A 21,472-nucleotide genomic window follows, 5' to 3' on the forward strand; every position below is an offset into this window, starting at 1 on the left:
ACTTATACACTCTTTTGTTTCAGGAAACAACACATGTACATAGCCACAATGGTCAGATTCCAATACTATCTTTTTTCTATTGAAATGTCTAATGAGCCTATGCAAAGGTCATTGTAATGGGAGTGGGACCAGAGTCAGATGAGACATTGACTCTTAGGATAATGGGGCTGTGTTATCAGCTGAGTATATAGTGGTTATGTGCCTTTGATTATGGTGAGTCTGCTGCAAACTTCCTGAAAATATATGAAGTATGAGTCTAAAAAGCCCCAGTGTTTTGCATGAGAATTGCCAGATTACTGCTTTTACTTTTTTTAATGAAAATGTTGAAATGGAAAAAAAACTACCAATTTTTGTTAAAACAATACATGTAACACAAAAACCTGATTTAAACAATAAGTCTATGCAATTAAGAATTATCACACATTTTCCCTGTAGCAAACGCTGTTTAACATACCAGCTATACCAATAAATGATCTGTCATTCTGGTCTGCCAAAGTAAGTACAACTCTATGTTAGCCATATGTCACACTATCAGAACTGTTTATTTTATAAAACTTCTAAGATTTAAATAAAAAATGCAGTATTGCAGATGTTTGTTACTTATTGAGACACATTATCACATGAATGATGAACATTTTAGTCTGTTTGTAATGTAACACCCAAACCTACCTCAATTCTCCAAATTAAAAGGCCAGGGGATTTGGTGACTGCTTTAAAAGCACCACTGAGTGCCATGATTTCTCTGTTGTATTCTTTTGAGACCTAGAAAATATCAAGGAACATTTTTTGAATGAGTCTGCACATGCTGTAGAAATAACCAGGCCAAATTTGACAATTCTAAGGGGCAATAACTCTGGAACGTTTCAATGAATCCCATTGATTCTGAAATAGTTTTTTTTTTCATGACATATTGGTCCTCATGTTAGGGGACAAATTTGTTTGATATCACTTGCATTTATTTGTGAAAAAAAAAATCAGACATTTGGTGAAAATTTAGAAAATGTTGCAATTTTCAAACTTGTGATTTTTATGCCCTTAAATTAGAAGGGTTAAAAAAAATTCTTTTTTTTTTTTTTACTACAAAATCTTTTTCTTCTTTTGTGAAAGGGGGGGGGGGCTACATCACATTTGAAATTACTTTGGAATGACTATATGCAGAAAATATCCCAAAGTGGTAACATTCTAAAAACTGCACCCCTCAAGAAGCTCAAAAACCACATTCAAGAAGTTTATTAACTCTTCAGGTGCTTCATACGAATTAATGGAATGTGGAAGGAAAAAAATCAATATTTAACTTTTTTCACCAAAATTTTCATTTAGACTCAGTTTTTTTATTTTCACAAGGATAACCCAAAATTTGTTGTACAACTTCTCCTGAGCACGATGATACCCAATATGTGGTGGAAAACTACTGTTTGGGAACATGGCAGGGCTCAGAAAGAGCAAAATTTGACTTTTTGAATGCAAAATTTGCTGGAATCATTAGCGGACGCTATGTCACATTTGGAGAGCCCCTGATGTGCCTAAACACTGTAAATCCCCCACACACCCAAAGTAGTTCCATTTTGGAAGCTAGACCTCTCAAGAAACTTATCTAGATGTGAGATGAGCACTTTGAACCCAGAGGTGCTTCACAGAAGTTTAAAAGGTTGAGCCATGAAATCAAATTTTTCCCACAAAAATGTTCATTTAGCCCCATATTTTGCATTAACACAAGGGTAACAAGAGTAGTTGCACCACATAATTTGTTGTACAATTTCTCCTGAGTACACGGGTAGCTGTTATATGGAGTGAAACTACTGTTTGAGAGCACAGCAGGGCCCAAAAGAGAAGGATCGCAATTTGAATGCAGAATTTGTTGGAATCATTTGCTGACGCCATGTCACTTTTGGAGAGCCCCTTATGTGTCTAAACAGGGAACCCCCCAAGTAACCCTATTTTTGAAACTAGGCCCCTCAAGAAATGTATGTAGATGTGTGGTGAGCACAGTGAACCCCAAGGTGCGTTACAGAAGCTTATAACGTAGAGCCATGAAAAAAATGAAATTTTTCCCACAAAAATTTTCTTTTAGCTCCAATTTTTTTCTTTTCACATGGGTAACAGGAGAAAATTGACCCAAATTTGTTGTGCAGTTTCTCCTGAGTACGCAAATACTCTCCTTTTGGACACTCCTTCCCCTCTCCTTGATTGGTTGTTTTTAATATAAAGATTGTACTATTTGAACGAAATGCTTTATGTATACTGTTCTAAGGAAAAAATCCATATGAATACTAACTACCCCCTATGTGGGGAGCTTGTTTATGCACTAAATTTGTTTTACAGCTTTATTTTTTCTCTAAATAGATACTTTCAGTGAGAAAAAAAATTGAGACCATGAAGATGAAACCAGCACTTGTTGTCTAGTTGTCCAGGATTTTAATATAGTTGAATGAAAAAAAAGCACTATGAGTCCAGCTGATAAAAAAAACTTGTCTTTATTCCAAAAGCTTTGACAAAGAACACAGCTAGTGTTCGAAACGTGTAGCTGCACATATGGGTGCCATTTCACTATTTTATATGAATTTGGAATAAAGGCAAGCTTTTTTATTAGCTGGACTCATCCTGCTTTTTTTTCCAACACTCAATTGGTCTGCTTGGAGTCCATGCTGTTACACACTGAGGTGGTAAGCTTGCTATTTCTTTCTCTTCTATTTTAATATAGTTGGCCTATCCTTAGGATAGGTTATCGATTTTGGATCAGTGGGGGTACAACACCAGGCACCCTAACAGATCAACTGATCAGGATACCAGCAAAGACCGCATGTGCCGAGATGTGGAGCTGCACAGCACAGCTCCATAACTGGACAGTGGCCATCGCGGAGAACTGCACATCCACCCCCTTTTAAAATCAATAAGGGGCAGATGTGCCGTACCTGCCCGCAGTTGACAGAGCTGTGCTGTGCAGGTCCGAAACTCAGCACATCCATGTGCCGCTGGCACTGTGAACAGCTAATTGGCAGAGGTGTTATATTCCCACCGATCCGATATTGACCAATAATAAGGATAGCCCATCAGTAAAAGTCCTGGTCAACACCTTTAAATAGTAGAATTTATTATAGATCCTTGTTGGTTGTTGAGGTTGATTACAAGAACTTGAAACGCATGGGCGTTGAAATTATGAAAGCTTGGAGTACATTGGAACATGATTTAAAGGATGTAAAATAAACGTTCTACTGTTTAATCACAAGTGCTGGTTTCAAATTCATTGACTATTTTTTGCTGCCTACGAGCGTTTACATGCATTTGGAAATCAGGATTGATTGTTTCATGAACTATTTGTTTTAATATTTGCCCACAAATCTGAGGTTGACTCTTGTGTTTCTACTGCTACCAGTCACATGTAGTTTAGCCCCATTCTGCACGGATAATCCAAGTGTGGCTATCTGACATGGATTCTGGGTGTAAGTGACAAACTGGAATGCTGATTTCTTATTTTAAACAGTAGGAGACGATTGAAGGTGATTTCCATATAGATTTTGGCTTGAAATGAAATATGCCCCAATGTCCATGAGAAAAATTCCATATGAACATGCCTTAAATCTGTGGATCCCAATATGTCTAAACGTATCATATCAAAGACGTGTTTTCTTCTATTCACACATATTTGAAATGTAATGGTTGAAATTCAAGAGTTAACGGACCGAGCCTTCCATTTAGAAAATCACTATATTTCTGCAGAACAATGCTCATTATAGTCTCTACTGCGGGGAAAAGCAACGATACAGTATCCCACTAGACCGGGCTTTATGAGCAATTAACCTTATGTAACCTGACAGATGCATTTCCTCTGTTGGTCAGTAAGACTGTCTTGCAGTAATAATTCTATATAATGTAGGTTACAATCTTGTCTTTAGCCTCCTAACGTGACTGAAAGAAGATTTTATAATTTCTCATGATGATCTATGGCCTGAAGCTTTGTATAGTATAGTATTTTTTTACTGCACTTGACATGATTAACATAATGGTAAGGCTTCTGGTTTAGACTTTAAAGGTTGTCTCCATATTTGTGCACCATTTTAGAATTTATACATACATAAGATGCCATAGAAATACATGTTAGAGGCAATAGATCTCTTAAACATGTTGTTCCAGACTTATATATTGATGACCTATCCTTAGGACAGGTCATCAATTCCTGACTGGTGATGGTCCAACACTCACACCGCCACTGTAAGTTGTATGCTGTCACTAGTAAACGTTGGTGCACACCTGTTCATGCAATGATTTTACTTGTTTCATATTAGACTGTACACTTCGTAAACTCAGAATGAAGGCAGCAAAACCATAAACGAACACATGTCAACAATGGATTAAGAAACATGTGCAAAATAAAATAGCATGAGCTAAGGTATTGTGTGTTGAATTAGGTTACGGAGGGGAGATTGCCTCTGTCACAGAACTGGGCATGTGTGAGGGGTGCCAGGGTCATAGTCGTGGCCCGCAATGACAGCTGCTGGAGAACACCCTGGCCGCCCGACACATGAAACAATGTCCCTTTGTCAGCGTACCTGTCTCTCCATTCTCCGAACCATCAGGGTCACCTATGGTCTGTTGCAGGCTCACTCCCAATGTCAAGGTGAAAATATATATCTTTATACTCTTTTGTACTTTTATATATTCTTATGCTGTGAAACAATAAGTTTTTCCCCTTCGCTTGCTAATGCATATGTAATTGTATTTAACATGGCTGCCAGTATTCACCTTTGCCCCAGATTCACTTTGCTGAAGAAATAAGTTTCACATTCCAGAAGCCAAGTATCATTTCTCTGGAAATCGAAACGTAACGTGATGCCTTAGTTTTTGTTCTTGCCAAGAATCTACTTTCGTTTCTGAAGCTAAAGTATCGTCCCTGGAGAAATGGAAACTTAAAGTGACGTGGAGGAAGGAGGATCTATCAGATGACGTCAGAGCCAACCAGAAGGACTGAATACTAGATACATTGCTTAAACCCCGCCTAACCCCGCCCTCTGCACACCTTCCCCCAATAGATCATATAATGTTGTGTATTAGGAAATAAACCAGTTGCTGTGACGTTCCCACTACGTGTGGACACACGAGCATGCAATGAGTTTGAACCAGCATTGTGTCTGACTCATTCTTATCCGGTACCAACATGCTCTTAATCTGATTTGGAATGACTGGTGGATGAAGGGTATTGTCGTGACGACCCCGACAATTTGGCGCAACCAACGTGGGGCGTGGCCCGCGATCCGAGACCCCCTGGACCCATGCCTGGACGTCCGTGGACGACACCCGTAGTGGCTGACCTCGAGGACTGATCACCCTCCAAACACGGTAAGTGGAGATCGCATACTATGTATGTGTCACACTTGCTAGTGTTTCAGCCGTTATTGGTTAGTCTGTGGTCTCCTTGGGTCTGGGCAGTGACCGGTCGAGTGGTGAGACCGAGCGCGATCCCGTGCCACACTTCGAACCAGCAACTGAGAGACGTCGCACTCTGCGCGTCCTCGTGTACACCACACCTCCTCCACCGGTCATTGTACTCCATTCAACCACCCTACCTGTGACTATTGCCTAGTAGCGATAGAGTGAAAGATTGAGGAAGTTTGTGGATTGGGGGCGGCTTTGAGAAAGGGACAGGAGACGCAGCCTCTGTGATATTGTACCAACTAGGTAATTAAGACGTCCCGAGAGGGGACCACCTGTTTTTCTGTGGAGGGCTCTCACTAGGAGACCGCCTCCCGACTGTTTAGAATATCGTGACAGGGTAGACTGTTAATCACTGGTGTTCAGGTTAGGGAAAAATATTGAGCGCGAGGCTCTTTATTCATAGCACGTCGAACGTGAGGCTCCGTGTTAGAACACACGTGTTGTTACCGCTGTCAGCGATCCTGGGCTGCAGCAGAGCGTAGTATTCTGTGAGTCATGTTGCGTCTCTTGAAGCAGAAGAAGTCCATGCCCCACGAGTTAAGTGAGGATGCTGTGGAAGTGAAGACAATAGTAGGGTCACGGGAGGGCAAGAAGGCAGTCAAGAATGTTGAAAGATGAAGGACTGTTAGAACAAGCGCAAGCTCATCTGCGAGTTGCGCGAGGTTTAAAGAACGAGGAATGGAAAAAGGTTGATGGAGAGGAAAGATGAAAGGATGCAGAGCCCGTGTTTGGTTATAAAATATCTCAATCATTGGTTTTTCTAAGGTGTTTTGGTATATGAATTGTGTGAAGGTTTTGTAGAAATTAATTGAGTCTGAGAATTGCTGTATTCAGTTACTGTGGTTTTCCGAGACACCCGATGGGAGGGGTCAAACAGCTGCGCTGTGCCTTTCTTCTTTTGTGTTGAGGAATGCTGTAAATTCTTATTTCTGTGTTTATAGCTGATGGGAGGGGTGAACCCCTGCGCGAATTGTTTTTTTGATTTCTCCTCTTTGTGCTGCAGGCCAGAGAAAGGGGGGCCAGCTGCGCTGAAAAATATGGAGTTGTGTATATTCTGTCCTTGGTTCAGTACGCGCTGAGTCCAGAAGAACTTAACCTATTCTGTATCAGCAGCTGCGCTCTTGGCCCCCACCGCTCTCTAGCCCCCGCAGCTTCAAGGACACAGCTCGCAGCTCGCTTCCTTATCAGTGGCCCAAGAAACAGATTTCAGCTCCAGCCCCCCTCCCTTACACAAATCCAGTGTCATATTCCAATATCCATTTTAACCCTGTGTCTGGAAATCTCTCTCGCCATGTTAATTCTCAGACCAAGACAAGACAGATGGACTTGTAAATATTGCGGTCAGACAAACCCAGACTGGAGAAATGCTTGTATAATCTGTGCTGCAACCCAACCTAAGTGAATTCTGAATCCTGTCCAGATAAGATCACATGTAGTGATATAAGAAGCTGACACAGGATTGTGGTTAGTAGGTAGTGGGGACATTAACTTTTGGGAGTAGGCTGACAGTAATCCTTTTGGGAAGGAGCTGTAGACCAGCATGTCATGTCACCCCCAACCGGTCATCTAGTCACCCCCACCACCAGAGAACCAACCACATCAGGTAGTGTAAGACAGATACAGGAGTATTATCCCTAAAAGCCCTCTGACTAGCTAGCTACGCTAAAATAATTGGCTGACCCTGAGAACAAACCTTTCCCATTTTACAGACAAAGACAATATGATGGATGTATAAGTGCACCTGAGCAGACCTAGAGAGTTGGTGAGCCAAGATGATGGTCAGATGGTATTTATGTTATATAACCCCTATGTAGATGAGTATAATGAGATGTGTATCTTACATACCCTTTCCCAATCAGTTTGTTAAAAAAAAAAAAATAGGGGGGATAGTGTCTATAACCCTGGCAGTTAGAATATCCCTATGTCACGCTGCTTCAGTATGTGGGTAATTTTTTTTGTTTTTTGTTGTGTGCACAGACAGAGCAGGAAGCCATTGTTGCTTGCCACTGTTAGTTTTCGCAAGTATCTGGCAGATCGGAACTGTCGGGTTTCGGCCTCGAAACTTCGGTTCTGCCTTGGTCAAGTGATATTTTTGGGTCACTGTCTCCTTCAGGGTGCCAGACACCTCACAGAAGAAAGAAAAATAGCCGTCAGCTACAAAGGATGAGACTGAACTCCAACGTTTCCTTGGACTATGTACTTATTGTTGTCAATGGATACCGGACACATCCCGCATAATGCAACCTCTCTACAAGGCTCTGAAAGACTGTTCAAGATATGCTGATGATTTTGGCAGATTCCACACTGGATACGCTGTTACTACGGAAGACACTGTATTGCCCGGAGCTGCACTCCCTCCCTCACTGTCAGCACAAGAAGTAGAACTTCAGGCTCTGTCTACTGCATGTACTTTGGCCAAAGACAGGCGGGCTAATATACACGGACTCACAGTATGCATTTGGTATTGCTCATGATTTCGGAGCCCTATGGGCCAATCGAGGATTTGTTACTACCGCCGAGACTCCAGTGAAGAATGCTGAAGCTGTTAAAACCCTCATGGACTCAATCAGATTACCTACTCAGGTGGCCATTATCAAAGTTAAGGAGCACGGTACTATGGAACAGTCCACAGACTGGTGGTAACGCCTTTGCGGATATGCAAGCAAAAGCCGCTGCTCTTCTGCCCGTTGAACAGACCATACCAGCTATGGTGACCACACGCTCTCAGCGTAAACAGTTACAAGAAACACTGACTCTACAGGAACCTGATGATCTACGACAGACTGAGGTTTTCTGCCGGACCCCGCGAGACAGTTTAATGACAATGCAGAGAATGTCCCCAAAGGAAGAAGTGAAGCAGTGGAAGCTGATGGAGCACGTATGGACAATGGTCGCTGGAAAAAGGACCAACTTGTGTGTCTCCCTAAGCAGATGTACCCTGCTGTTGCCACGTGGGCGCATGGGCCCACACATCGAGGTATCTGTCAGACCTGCAATCCCGGTCAACTTCAACGTGTAACCCCGAAGCACCTTGCTAAGCCCGACTATCCTTTCCAAAGGCTCCAGGTGGACCTCATCACGTTGCCTAAGTCTGGAAGGTATGAATATTGTCTGGTGGTTGTCGATATGTTCTCCAGTTGGCCAGAAGTATTCCCCGTTACCAACGTGACTGCAAAGATCACAGCAAAGAAACTGGTGATGGAAGTTATATGCAGATATGGTGCTCCAGAAGTTGCTGAAAGTGACCAAGGCCCAGACTTTTCTTCTCATGTGTATCAGAAGGTTCTGACAATGCTTGGATCCACTGTAGCCCTCCATACTCTCCACAATCCAGTGGGAAAGTTAAGAGGCTGAACGGCACACTGAGGGGACAATTGACCAAAATGATGCAGGAGACTACGGCTCCATGACCAGGGCTCTTACACGTTCGTACTACCCCTAAGGCAAAACATGGCCTGTCCCCATATGAGATATTGTTTGGTGCTAGGTTCTCAGTTGTAAATTTTCAGTCTCAGTAGTTGTCAGAAGAAATTGACCGTGCTGTTCAATATGTTATTCAGCTTAGTAAAAATGTTGCTAACACCCATGTTTTAGTTTCTTCTTCCCTTCCAGATTCAGCAGAAACCGATATTGGTCACAATTTGAAGCCTGGTGATTTTATGGTCGTGAAAAGCTATGTCAGAAAACACGGACTAGAACCCTTGTATGACGGTCCCTACCAAGTCCTCATTACTCCTATGTCAGTAAAGCTGGAAGGAAGGCCGACATGGATCCACGTATCGCACTGCAAGCTGGTCAAACAGACTAGTAGCAAATAAGGGGACATGTTTTAGTTTTTCGTATTTCCATATAATAATAATATTGGTAACCGCATGGGACAGTCTAAATTCCTCAATATCCTTGAATAATAAGTTTGTACAATATCATAAAAGATTAGTAGTACAGATGGGTATAGCCAATCAGTTATACAAATGTGGGATAAATTGGTTAGGGCCACAGATTGTCCAGATGATCAAATTTGGGATATATTGGATATACTTAACCCCTCTGTGACCTTAGACGTACTATCCCGTCGAGGTGCCCTGGGCTTATCTGACCCTGGACGGGATAGTACGTCATAGCCGATCGGCCGCGCTCACGGGGGGAGCGCGGCCGATCGCGGCCGGGTGTCAGCTGCTTATCGCAGCTGACATCCGGCACTATGTGCCAGGAGCGGTCACGGACCGCCCCCGGCACATTAACCCCTGGCACACCGCGATCAAAGATGATCGCGATGTGCCGGCGGTGCAGGGAAGCACCGCGCAGGGAGGGGGCTCCCTGCGGGCTTCCCTGAGCCCCCCGCAGCAACGCGATGTGATCGCATTGCTGCGAGGGTCTCCTCACCTCCCTCCCTGCTCGAGCCCCGGATCCAAGATGGCCGCGGATCCGGGTCCTGCAGGGAGGGAGGTGGCTTCACAGAGCCTGCTTAGAGCAGGCACTGTGAAGGCTGCAGCGCTGCATGTCAGATCAGTGATCTGACAGAGTGCTGTGCAAACTGTCAGATCACTGATCTGTGATGTCCCCCCCTGGGACAAAGTAAAAAAGTAAAAAAAAAATTTTCCAAATGTGTAAAAAAAATAAAAAAAAATTTTCCAAAATAATGAAAAAAAAAAAATATATATTATTCCCATAAATACATTTCTTCATCTAAATAAAAAAAAAAAAACAATAAAAGTACACATATTTAGTATCACCGCGTCCGTAACGACCCGACCTATAAAACTGTCCCACTAGTTAACCCCTTCAGTAAACACCGTAAGAAAAAAAAAAAAAAAACGAGGCAAAAAACAACGCTTTATTATCATACCGCCGAACAAAAAGTGGAATAACACGCGATCAAAAGGACAGATATAAATAACCATGGTACCGCTGAAAGCGTCATATTGTCCCGCAAAAAAAGAGCTGCCATACAGCATCATCAGCAAAAAAATAAAAAAGTTATAGTCCTGAGAATAAAGCGATGCAAAAATAATTATTTTTTCTGCAAAATAGTTTTTATCGTATAAAAGCACCAAACCATAAAAAAATGATATAAATGAGGTATCGCTGTAATCGTACTGACCCGAAGAATAAAACTGATTTATCAATTTTACCAAACGCGGAACGGTATAAACGCCTCCCCCAATAGAAATTCATGAATAGCTGGCTTTTGGTCATTCTTCCTCACAAAAATCGGAATAAAAAGCGATAAAAAAATGTCACGTGCCCAAAAATGTTTTCAATAAAAACGTCAACTCGTCCCGCAAAAAACAAGACCTCACATGACTCTGTGGACCAAAATATGGAAAAATTATAGCTCTCAAAATGTGGTATTGCAAAAAATATTTTTTGCAATAAAAAGGGTCTTTCAGTGTGTGACGGCTGCCAATCATAAAAATCCGCTAAAAAACTCGCTATAAAAGTAAATCAAACCCCCCTTCATCACCCCCTTAGTTAGGGAAAAATAAAAAAAAATGTATTTATTTCCATTTTCCCATTAGGGCTAGGGTTAGGGCTAGGGTTAGGGCTAGGGCTAGGGTTAGGGCTAGGGTTAGGGCTAGGGTTAGGGCTAGGGCTAGGGTTAGGGCTAGGGTTAGGGCTAGGGCTAGGGTTAGGGTTAGGGCTAGGGTTAGGGCTAGGGTTAGGGTTAGGGCTAGGTTTAGGGCTAGGGTTAGGGCTAGGGTTAGGGCTAGGGTTAGGGTTAGGGCTAGGGTTAGGGCTAGGGTTAGGGTTAGGGTTGGGGCTACAGTTAGGGTTGGGGCTAAAGTTAGGGTTAGGGTTTAGATTACATTTACAGTTGGGAATAGGGTTGGGATTAGGGTTAGGGGTGTGTCAGGGTTAGAGGTGTGGTTAGGGTTACCGTTGGAATTAGGGTTAGGGGTGTGTTTAGATTAGGGTTTCAGTTATAATTGGGGGGTTTCCACTGTTTCGGCACATCAGGGGCTCTCCAAACACGACATGGCGTCCGATCTCAATTCCAGCCAATTCTGCGTTGAAAAAGTAAAACAGTGCTCCTTCCCTTCCGAGCTCTCCTGTGTGCCCAAACAGGGGTTTACCCCAACATATGGGGTATCAGCGTACTCAGGACAAATTGGACAACAACTTTTGTGGACCAATTTCTCCTGTTACCCTTGGGAAAATACAAAACTGGGGGCTAAAAAATAATTTTTGTGGGAAAACAAAAAGATTTTTTATTTTCACGGCTCTGCGTTATAAACTGTAGTGAAACACTTGGGGGTTCAAAGTTCTCACAACACATCTAGATAAGTTCATTGAGGGGTCTAGTTTCCAATATGGGGTCACTTGTGGGGGGTTTCTACTGTTTAGGTACATTAGGGGCTCTGCAAACGCAATGTGACGCCTGCAGACCAATCCATCTAAGTCTGCATTCCAAATGATGCTCCTTCCCTTCCGAGCCCTCCCATGCGCCCAAACGGTGGTTCCCCCCCACATATCGGGTATCAGCGTACTCAGGACAAATTGGACAACAACATTTAGGGTCCAATTTCTCCTGCTAACCTTGGAAAAATACAAAACTGGGGGCTAAAATATAATTTTTGTGGAAAAAAAAATATTTTTTATTTGCATGGCTCTGCGTTATAAACTGTAGTGAAATACTTGGGCGTTCAAAGCTCTCACAACACATCAAGATGAGTTCCTTAGGGGGTCTACTTTCCAAAATGGTGTCACTTGTGGGGGGTTTCTACTGTTTAGGTACATTAGGGGCTCTGCAAACGCAATGTGACGCCTGCAGACCATTCCATCTAAGTCTGCATTCCAAATGGCGCTCCTTCCCTTCCGAACCCTCCTATGCGCCCAAACGGTGGTTCCCCCCCACATATGGGGTATCAGCGTACTCAGGACAAATTGGACAACAACTTTTGGGGTCCAATTTCTCCTGTTACCCTAGGAAAAATACAAAACTGGGGGCTAAAAAATAATTTTTGTGGGAAAAAAATTTTGTTTTATTTTTATGGCTCTGCATTATAAACTTCTGTGAAGCCCTTGGTGGGTCAAAGTGCTCACCACACATCCAGATAAGTTCCTTAGGGGGTCTACTTTCCAAAATGATGTCACTTGTGGGGGGTTTCAATGTTTAGGCACATCAGTGGCTCTCCAAACGCAACATGGCGTCCCATCTCAATTCCTGTCAATTTTGCATTGAAAAGTCAAACGGCGCTCCTTCCCTTCCGAGCTCTCCCATGCGCCCAAACAGTGGTTTACTGCCACATATGGGGTATCAGCGTACTCGGGACAAATTGGACAACAACTTTTGAGGTCCAATTTCTTCTCTTACCCTTGGAAAAATAAAAAATTGGGGGCAAAAATATAATTTTTGTGAAAAAATATGATTTTTTATTTTTACGGTTCTGCATTATAAACTTCTGTGAAGCACTTGGTGGGTCAAAGTGCTCACCACACCTCTAGATAAGTTCCTTAGGGGGTCTACTTTCCAAAATGGTGTCACTTGTGGGGGGTTTCAATGTTTAGGCACATCAGTGGCTCTCCAAACGCAACATGGCGTCCCATCTCAATTTCTGTCAATTTTGCATTGAAAAGTCAAACTGCGCTCCTTCCCTTCCGAGCTCTCCCATGCGCCCAAACAGTGGTTTACTGCCACATATGGGCTATCAGCGTACTCAGGACAAATTGGACAACAACTTTTGAGGTCCAATTTCTTCTCTTACCCTTGGAAAAATAAAAAATTGGGGGCAAAAATATAATTTTTGTGAAAAAATATGATTTTTTATTTTTACGGTTCTGCATTATAAACTTCTGTGAAGCACTTGGTGGGTCAAAGTGCTCACCACACATCCAGATAAGTTCCTTAGGGGGTCTACTTTCCAAAATGGTGTCACTTGTGGGGGGTTTCAATGTTTAGGCACATCAGTGGCTCTCCAAACGCAACATGGCGTCCCATCTCAATTCCTGTCAATTTTGCATTGAAAAGTCAAATAGCGCTCCTTCCCTTCCGAGCTCTCCCATGCGCCCAAACAGTGGTTTACTGCCACATATGGGGTATCAGCGTACTCAGGACAAATTGGACAACAACTTTTTGGGTCCAATTTCTCCTGTTACCCTTGGTAAAATAAAACAAATTGGAGCTGAAGTAAATTTTTTGTGTAAAAAAGTTAAATGTTCATTTTTATTTAAACATTCCAAAAATTCCTATTAAACACCTGAAGGGTTAATAAACTTCTTGAATGTGGTTTTGAGCACCTTGAGGGGTGCAGTTTTTAGAATGGTGTCACACTTGGGCATTTTCTATCATATAGACCCCTCAAAATGACTTCAAATGAGACGTGGTCCCTAAAAAAAAATGGTGTTGTAAAAATGAGAAATTGCTGGTCAACTTTTAACCCTTATAACTCCCTAACAAAAAAAAAAATTGGTTCCAAAATTATGCTGATGTAAAGGAGACATGTGGGAAATGTTACTTATTAAGTATTTTGTGTGACATATCTCTGTGATTTAATTGCATAAAAATTCAAAGTTTGAAAATTGCGAAATTTTCAAAATTTTCGCCAAATTTCCGTTTTTTTCACAAATAAACGCAGGTACTATCAAATAAATTTTACCACTATCATGAAGTACAATATGTCACGATAAAACAATGTCAGAATCACCAGGATCCGTTGAAGCGTTTCGGAGTTATAACCTCATAAAGGGACAGTGGTCAGAATTGTAAAAATTGGCCTGGTCATTAACGTGCAAACCACCCTTGGGGGTAAAGGGGTTAATACCAGAGGTGTATCTAGCCTTTCCTGCACCCGGGGCAAAATATCAGTTCGGCACCCCCCCCACCCCCCCCCCCTAAAACCTCTCCCTCCACCTCCCCCATTTGAACATTAACTGTAGCTCTGCTACATCTGACATATCAGGACTACAAGAGCTGCTACATGTGAATGACAGGTTCAGGTTTGCTACATTTCACAAACTTAGATAGGTGGCACTTAACAAACTCAGCTCTACAATATCAGACAATCTCAGCTCTGCTACATCAGATCATCACATCTCTTCTGCATCAGACCATCTCAGCTCTGCTGCATCAGACTATCTCAGCTCTGCTACATCAGACCATCACAGCTCTGCTACATCAGACCATCACAGCTCTGCTTCATCAGACAATCTCAGCTCTGCTTCATCAGACCATCTCAGCTCTGCTACATCAGACCATCACAGCTCTGCTACATCAGACCATCACAGCTCTGCTACATCAGACCATCACAGCTCTGCTTCATCAGACAATCTCAGCTCTGCTTCATCAGACCATCTCAGCTCTGCTACATCAGACCATCACAGCTCTGCTACATCAGACCATCACAGCTCTGCTTCATCAGACAATCTCAGCTCTGCTTCATCAGACCATTTCAGCTCTGATGCAGCATAGCTGAGATGGTCTGATGAAGCAGAGCGGCGATGGTGTGATGCAGCAGAGCTGAGATGGTCTGATGAAGCAAAGTTGAGATGGTCTGATGCAGCAGAGTTGTGATGGTCTGATGAAGAAGAGCTGTGATGGTCTGATGTAGCAGAGCTGTGATGGTCTGCATCAGACCATCTCAGCTCTGCTGCATCATACCATATCAGCTCTGCTTCATCAAAACATAACAGCTGTGCTGCATCAGACCATCTCAGCTCTGCTGCATCAGAACATAACAGCTCTCTGCATCACACCATCTCAGCCCTGCTGCATCAATCTTGGCTCTGCTGCCTCACACAATCTCAGCTCGGCTGCCTCACACAATCTCAGCTCGGCTGCCTCACACAATCTCAGCTCGGCTGCCTCACACAATCTCAGCTCGGCTGCCTCACACAATCTCAGCTCGGCTGCCTCACACAATCTCAGCTCGGCTGCCTCACACAATCTCAGCACGGCTGCCTCACACAATCTCAGCTCGGCTGCCTCACACAATCTCAGCACGGCTGCCTGTGAAAAATCAAACACACCAACACAGTTCTGCTGTGCAGTGTATATTACAGTGTCTCTTGGGATGTGGGCTGTAGCTGCCTATGACAATCGGGGAACTTGGAGTCACCCGGTGGTCCCTGCGGCTGCGGTCTGGAGTAGTGGAGCACGACCCACCTGTCCTGACCCTGACCTGATCTACCACCGACGACGTCACCGTCCAACCACGCAACAACAGCACCTACACACTGTGAGTGACTACTGACTAAACACACAGGACACCCGCGGCCGCGAACGAACCTAGTCATCGGCGCTGCAGCACAACGACGAACGATGCAGCAGCAGCCTGTCACACGCTCCATGACGTCAGCCGCTGCTGGCGCTTCCCTGATGCGGAAGTGCCAGCGGCGGTCAGAGCGCCTCTCAGCGGTTGTCAAGGTCCGGCCCAGGGCGCAGGCAGCAGGCTTTAAACAGAGAAGGAAGGGACTCCTCTTGTCTCACAAGGCAAGAAAGCGAACCACAACCGCTGGGAACTAGCGCAGCAGCACGGGACTATTATCTCACTGGTCTGTGGGGCCGGCAGAATGCCGCCGACGAGGAGCCTGGCCTTTGACAGCTGCAATGCCGCATCACATCAGGCGGCCCGCTGGCGCCCCCCTGTCAGCTGCGCCCGGGGCACATGCCCCGGCTGCCCCCCCCTGGATACGCCACTGGTTAATACTACTGCCTGTGTTATGAATCTGTTGAAGGGTCTAAAGTCCACTGATTGCTCAGATTATGTCCCACTAATTCATGAAGAACCCACAATAAAGGTCCCAGGAGGGATAACTGTGTTAGCTGATAATTATACCTGCTATAATTCCCACGACACTACAGGTACACCAGTAGGGGTCTTCGAGACAGGTTTCTGCAAAGAGAACAGTTCCCTAGATACTGATTTGCTAGCTAATCATACACAGTACATGTACGACATTTATTGGTTATGTGGAGATGGTAAGCTCCGTCCTAGGTTGCCTAATGCCTGGACAGGTCAATGCACCCTTGTTAAACTAGCTATGCAGTTCAAGATTTTACCTTGGGATCCGGAGACACCTGATGAATATACCAGAAAGAGGAGAAGTCTCGATCAGCTCCACATGAGTTATGAAGAAGATCCATTGGTATATGTTGATGGCATTGGAGTGCCAAGGGGGGTGCCTGACCAATTTAAAGCCCAGAACCAGATCTATGCTAGCTTTGCTTCTATAATCCCACAGGTGCAGACTAATAAAAATGTTGATTGGATCAATTACATATATTACAGTGAACAAAGGTTTGTCAATTTTATCTGTGATGCTTTCCAATGTATAGTTGAGGAATTGGGCCCTAACACTAGAATGACCCTCCAAAACCAACTAGCCCTTGATATGATCTTAGCTGAGGAAGGAGGAGTCTGTGGGATGGTGGGAGAGGAATGCTGTATCTATATCCCTCAGAACTCTGGGGTAAATGGAAAGACCATGATAGCCCTTAAAAAGTTAAATGGGTTAGCAGCAGAATTAAAATCTAATGCTGGAGTAGACATATCTTTCTTTTCCGGTTGGTTGGGTGGGCTCAAAGGATTTCTTCAACAAGCTTGTCTAGTACTGATTGCTCTCTTTGTAGTTGGATCGATAATCCTCTGTTGTGTTATTCCCCTGTATAAAAAGGTTATCACTGAGGCAACTCCGACTGGCACCTTCCTCAACCAAGAAGTAGACCCACTAGAGTACAATGGCACTGATCCAGGGGAGATCCCCAAGTATGTCCCCCTCAAGAAGATAGACAAAACCCCTTATTCTCAGATGATGCTAAGAGATTTAGTTTAGGGACAGCGGGAGAACTCCATGTGAAGCTAGTGAAGGGTTCAGCTGCCTGGAGGCCTCTCACAAGGGGAGAGCTTCTGAGGTGTCTGGATGAAGAAATCCACCTCCCCTTTCCCCATCACATGGACAGTCTCGAAGGATCTTTCTTTTTAGGGAAAAACTTAGTGTTTAGGGGGGATTGTCAAGGTGAAAATATATATCTTTATACTCTTTTGTACTTTTATATATTCTTATGCTGTGAAACAATAAGTTTTTCCCCTTCGCTTGCTAATGCATATGTAATTGTATTTAACATGGCTGCCAGTATTCACCTTTGCCCCAGATTCACTTTGCTGAAGAAATAAGTTTCACATTCCAGAAGCCAAGTATCATTTCTCTGGAAATCGAAACGTAACGTGACGCCTTAGTTTTTGTTCTTGCCAAGAATCTACTTTCGTTTCTGAAGCTAAAGTATCGTCCCTGGAGAAATGGAAACTTAAAGTGACGTGGAGGAAGGAGGATCTATCAGATGACGTCAGAGCCAACCAGAAGGACTGAATACTAGATACATTGCTTAAACCCCGCCTAACCCCGCCCTCTGCACACCTTCCCCCAATAGATCATATAATGTTGTGTATTAGGAAATAAACCAGTTGCTGTGACGTTCCCACTACGTGTGGACACACGAGCATGCAATGAGTTTGAACCAGCATTGTGTCTGACTCATTCTTATCCGGTACCAACATGCTCTTAATCTGATTTGGAATGACTGGTGGATGAAGGGTATTGTCGTGACGACCCCGACACCAATGATTGCACACAAATAGAGACAGAGTCCGGTTCCAACTTTAAACGGGTAACTTTACTGCTTTCTTTTTTCAGCACATCCAAATCCACTAGAGCATTGACATAGGGTTCCACACAGTTTACATCCTTCATTTTCCCAGTGCTCTCCCTCATGTCCTTCAGCACGTTCTCAGATCGTACCGTCTTGACCGTCATGCCTGTTAGCCATTTCAAGATCAAGTGCAACAGTCCTGGGTATGGCGAGTTGACCCTAGAGGTGGGTAGCATGTTCTACTTTTAATTGTATCTGCATCTTTGGGACACAGATGGAGTTCAACATAATAGTGAAGCAAGGAGCCATCAGCTCTTAGCTCCACCTTTCACCTGTCCCATCAAAGCTTTGGTGTAGGAAGCATGGTGATATCACCATGCCGTGCCTGCTGTACCAGGAATAGACACAGTAGATCTGATCCACCTATCATGGAAATGGGGCTAGGTGATTTATTTTTAGAATCGCCAGTGGAGTTCAGGGGCATCATACTGTGTTGGGGCTTCTATAAGCATCATTTGTAGACATATATTTGTGATGGGGACAGTTAGGGCATCATACTGTGTGAGAGGCATCATTGTTGAGGAACACTTAGGTCATTCCCATGTGTGTGGGCACTGTAGGGGATTGGGGAATAATGCCGAGTGGGGGCCACTATGGGGAATCATACTGTGTATGTAAGGGAGCAATCTAGGAATATCAATGTGTATGGGAGAGGCATTCTTAGGTGTCAAACTTCGTGGAGGCCATAAATGTGGTATTAAACGGTGTGGAATGTTAAAGGGAATTTGCCACCCCCAAAATGGCCTATAAACTAAGGCCACCGGCATCAGGGGCTTATCTACAACATTCTGCAATGCTGTAGATAAGCCCCCGATGTATCCTGAAAGATGAGAAAAACAGGTTATATTATACTCACCCAGGGGCGGTCCCGCTGCGGTCCGGTCCGATGGGCATTGCGGTCCAAGTCCAGCGCCTCCCATCTTCTTACGATCACGTCCTCTTCTTGTCTTCTTGCCGTGGCTCCTGCGCAGGCGTACTTTGTCTTCCCTGTTGAGGGCAGAGCAAAGTACTGCAGTGCGCAGGCACCGGGCCTCTCTGAAGCTTCATTAGTGGCACCATTCTTGAGTCGGTTCAGATAAAAGGCCTGAGTAGGTTTTGCTATGGCTCAGCTATAAAAAAAATTGTTGAGGGGCATTAAAGATGCAGAATAAGCAAACTTACTAAGCCTATGCCAACAAAATCTCCAAAAGGAACACTACCAATTTAGGTTTGTCTTTACCACTCAATGCAACTGCTATCTTGCTCAATTATTGTTGGACTTTGTCGGTGCCACGGCTGCTGTTACTAATAAGGCTAGCTGTAACGTATTATTGCTTTGGACTAGTGAATAACTGACCAACCTGAGTTATGTTGTATTATATTTTGCTATGCAGAGAAGGAGGTAGGGGAGAGTGGGGAGGTAGAAGCTGTTCACACTGGTAGTATAGATGGACCTGTTGCTGTAATTAGAAACCAGTGGGTGGCGTACCTGCCGGTGATTGCAGCTGACAGGTAAAAAAATTGGGTTAAGGTTAGTGATGAGCGAACGTGCTCGCCACTACTCGGTATTCGCCCGAGTATCACTATGCTCGGTGTACTCGGCGAGCATCGAGTATTTCTGGGATTATTCGGCGGAAGCTCGAGTCTCCGTCCTGCAAATCTGGCGCTCTTTAGAGCACCAATGACAATGCAGGGATTCTCATCCATGCATTGTAATGCCGCAGCCATCTTTGTTGTGGTATTACAGTGATTGGCTGGCCGCACAGCATCATCAGGTCTATAAGAGAGCTGGCGCCGCCCTGCTCGCCGCATTCTGCTTCGGACTTAGCGAGTGTAGGTAGAACTGCTGCTGAGATAGGGTCAGAATCATCCTTTTAATAGTTAGTGCAGGTCTGCAACTGTTCAGTCCACAACACCTGAGAAACCAACAGTCCTTTTTAGGGCTAATTTGGGGTTCAGAGATTGCAGCGCTTGGTAGGCAGGGGAGTCTATGTGCACATATCCACATCAGTGCAAGGCCTGCAGGAACTGTATGTGAGTACATAGTTCTCACTGCATACCTCCAAAAGCTCCATTACTGTCTGCTGCAGCTTCTTATTTAATGCATACCTAGCTGCAGTTTTCTGTGGCATTTTTTTCCTCACCTTATACCTGCTTCTTTTATTCTAAAGCAATCCATAGCCCCCTTATTTCAACATTTAATTGCTCGTTCACGCTGCATACTACAGCCAGGTTCTTGTAATCAAAGAACGTCCAAATCTACTTTTTTTGTCCCAGGCACCAGATGTGAGTGCATCAAATTTTTTTTTGTGTGAGTGTCATAGTCAACTTGTTGACACAATTTTGTTGTGCCCAAAAAAATCAAGGCCACATTTAGATCAGTCTGTTATCTGAGGCTGACGGCCGGTGTATCTGTGGTGGCAAAATTGTAGCTTTGCAGGCATAAGTTTCATAGTTCTGTCTGCTAGCCTTGTTGTACTAATTTTTTATTTTTTGCCAAATTTCACATACAAGAGAAAATTTTTTATACAGTCTGTTATCTGTGGCTGCGGCCTGGTGTATCTGTGGTGTAAAAATAGTAGTTTCACAGGCATACGTATCATAGTTCATACTTATCATACGTATCCTAGTGACCTCCCAACGAAGCTGTGGCAGACAGCGAAACGCGCGTCGAGGTGATTGGTGCACGGACGTCTCTGATACCATGTCTACAGGTATAGTCTGCGATCAGCTCATGGGTATATAATTTTGTATATTTAGGCTTGGGATTAGCTAGCTACTGATGGTTCTGAAAATTAGCATTATGCGTGTGTAGCTTTGCACCCAGCCCACTATACCTAATTAACCATTACATTGGTGGATATAAATTGTATCTTTATGAGTTTAACAAACGGGTGGACAACTATTGATATTAGATCTTTATAGACATATGTCACCCATGGTTCTCAGGGAGTCATTATTTATTTCTATCCTTTTTTTGACATGGTGTCAGTGATGTCTTTAGTGTAACCATTGGTCTATGTACTATGTACCATATATAAGTTATCCATATTTTGTGTATTTATGTGATGATATGTGCTTAATTGAATAAAATCTGTAGAGTATATTTTTACATATTGGATCAGTGCTCCTTCTTTATTCTCTAGTAGTTTGTTGTCTATATTTTGAGGGGATCCCTGGATATATTGAGGAATTCTATTGGTGTAATAAATATGTATCATAGTTCTGTGTGCTAGCCTTGTTCTACTTTTTTCAAAAATTCAACAAAAACCCAAAAAATATTTTATTGTCTGTTATGTCTGGCTGAGGCCTGTTGTATCTGTGGTGGAAAAATTGTAGCTTTGCAGGCATAAGTTTCATAGTTCTGTCGTCTACTAGCCTTGTTGTACTCATTTTTAATGTTTTGCCAAATTTCAC

At 43.6% G+C, this 21,472-nt stretch overlaps 1 protein-coding gene across 2 annotated transcripts in view; it reads right to left on the reverse strand.

Moving 5' to 3' along the window:
* Window positions 1-21,472, reverse strand: part of AVIL (advillin) — a 182,035-nt gene that overhangs the window by 69,955 nt on the left and 90,608 nt on the right. For both annotated transcript variants that reach the window (XM_069758610.1, XM_069758609.1), the window contains exon 2: window positions 670-762. In XM_069758610.1, coding sequence (XP_069614711.1) covers window positions 670-735 — 66 coding nt within the window. In that variant the 5' untranslated portion in view covers window positions 736-762. The remainder of the gene's footprint in view (window positions 1-669; window positions 763-21,472) is intronic.

Source organism: Ranitomeya imitator, chromosome 3 (genome assembly GCF_032444005.1).
Source record: "Ranitomeya imitator isolate aRanImi1 chromosome 3, aRanImi1.pri, whole genome shotgun sequence".
Lineage (NCBI taxonomy): Eukaryota > Metazoa > Chordata > Amphibia > Anura > Dendrobatidae > Ranitomeya > Ranitomeya imitator.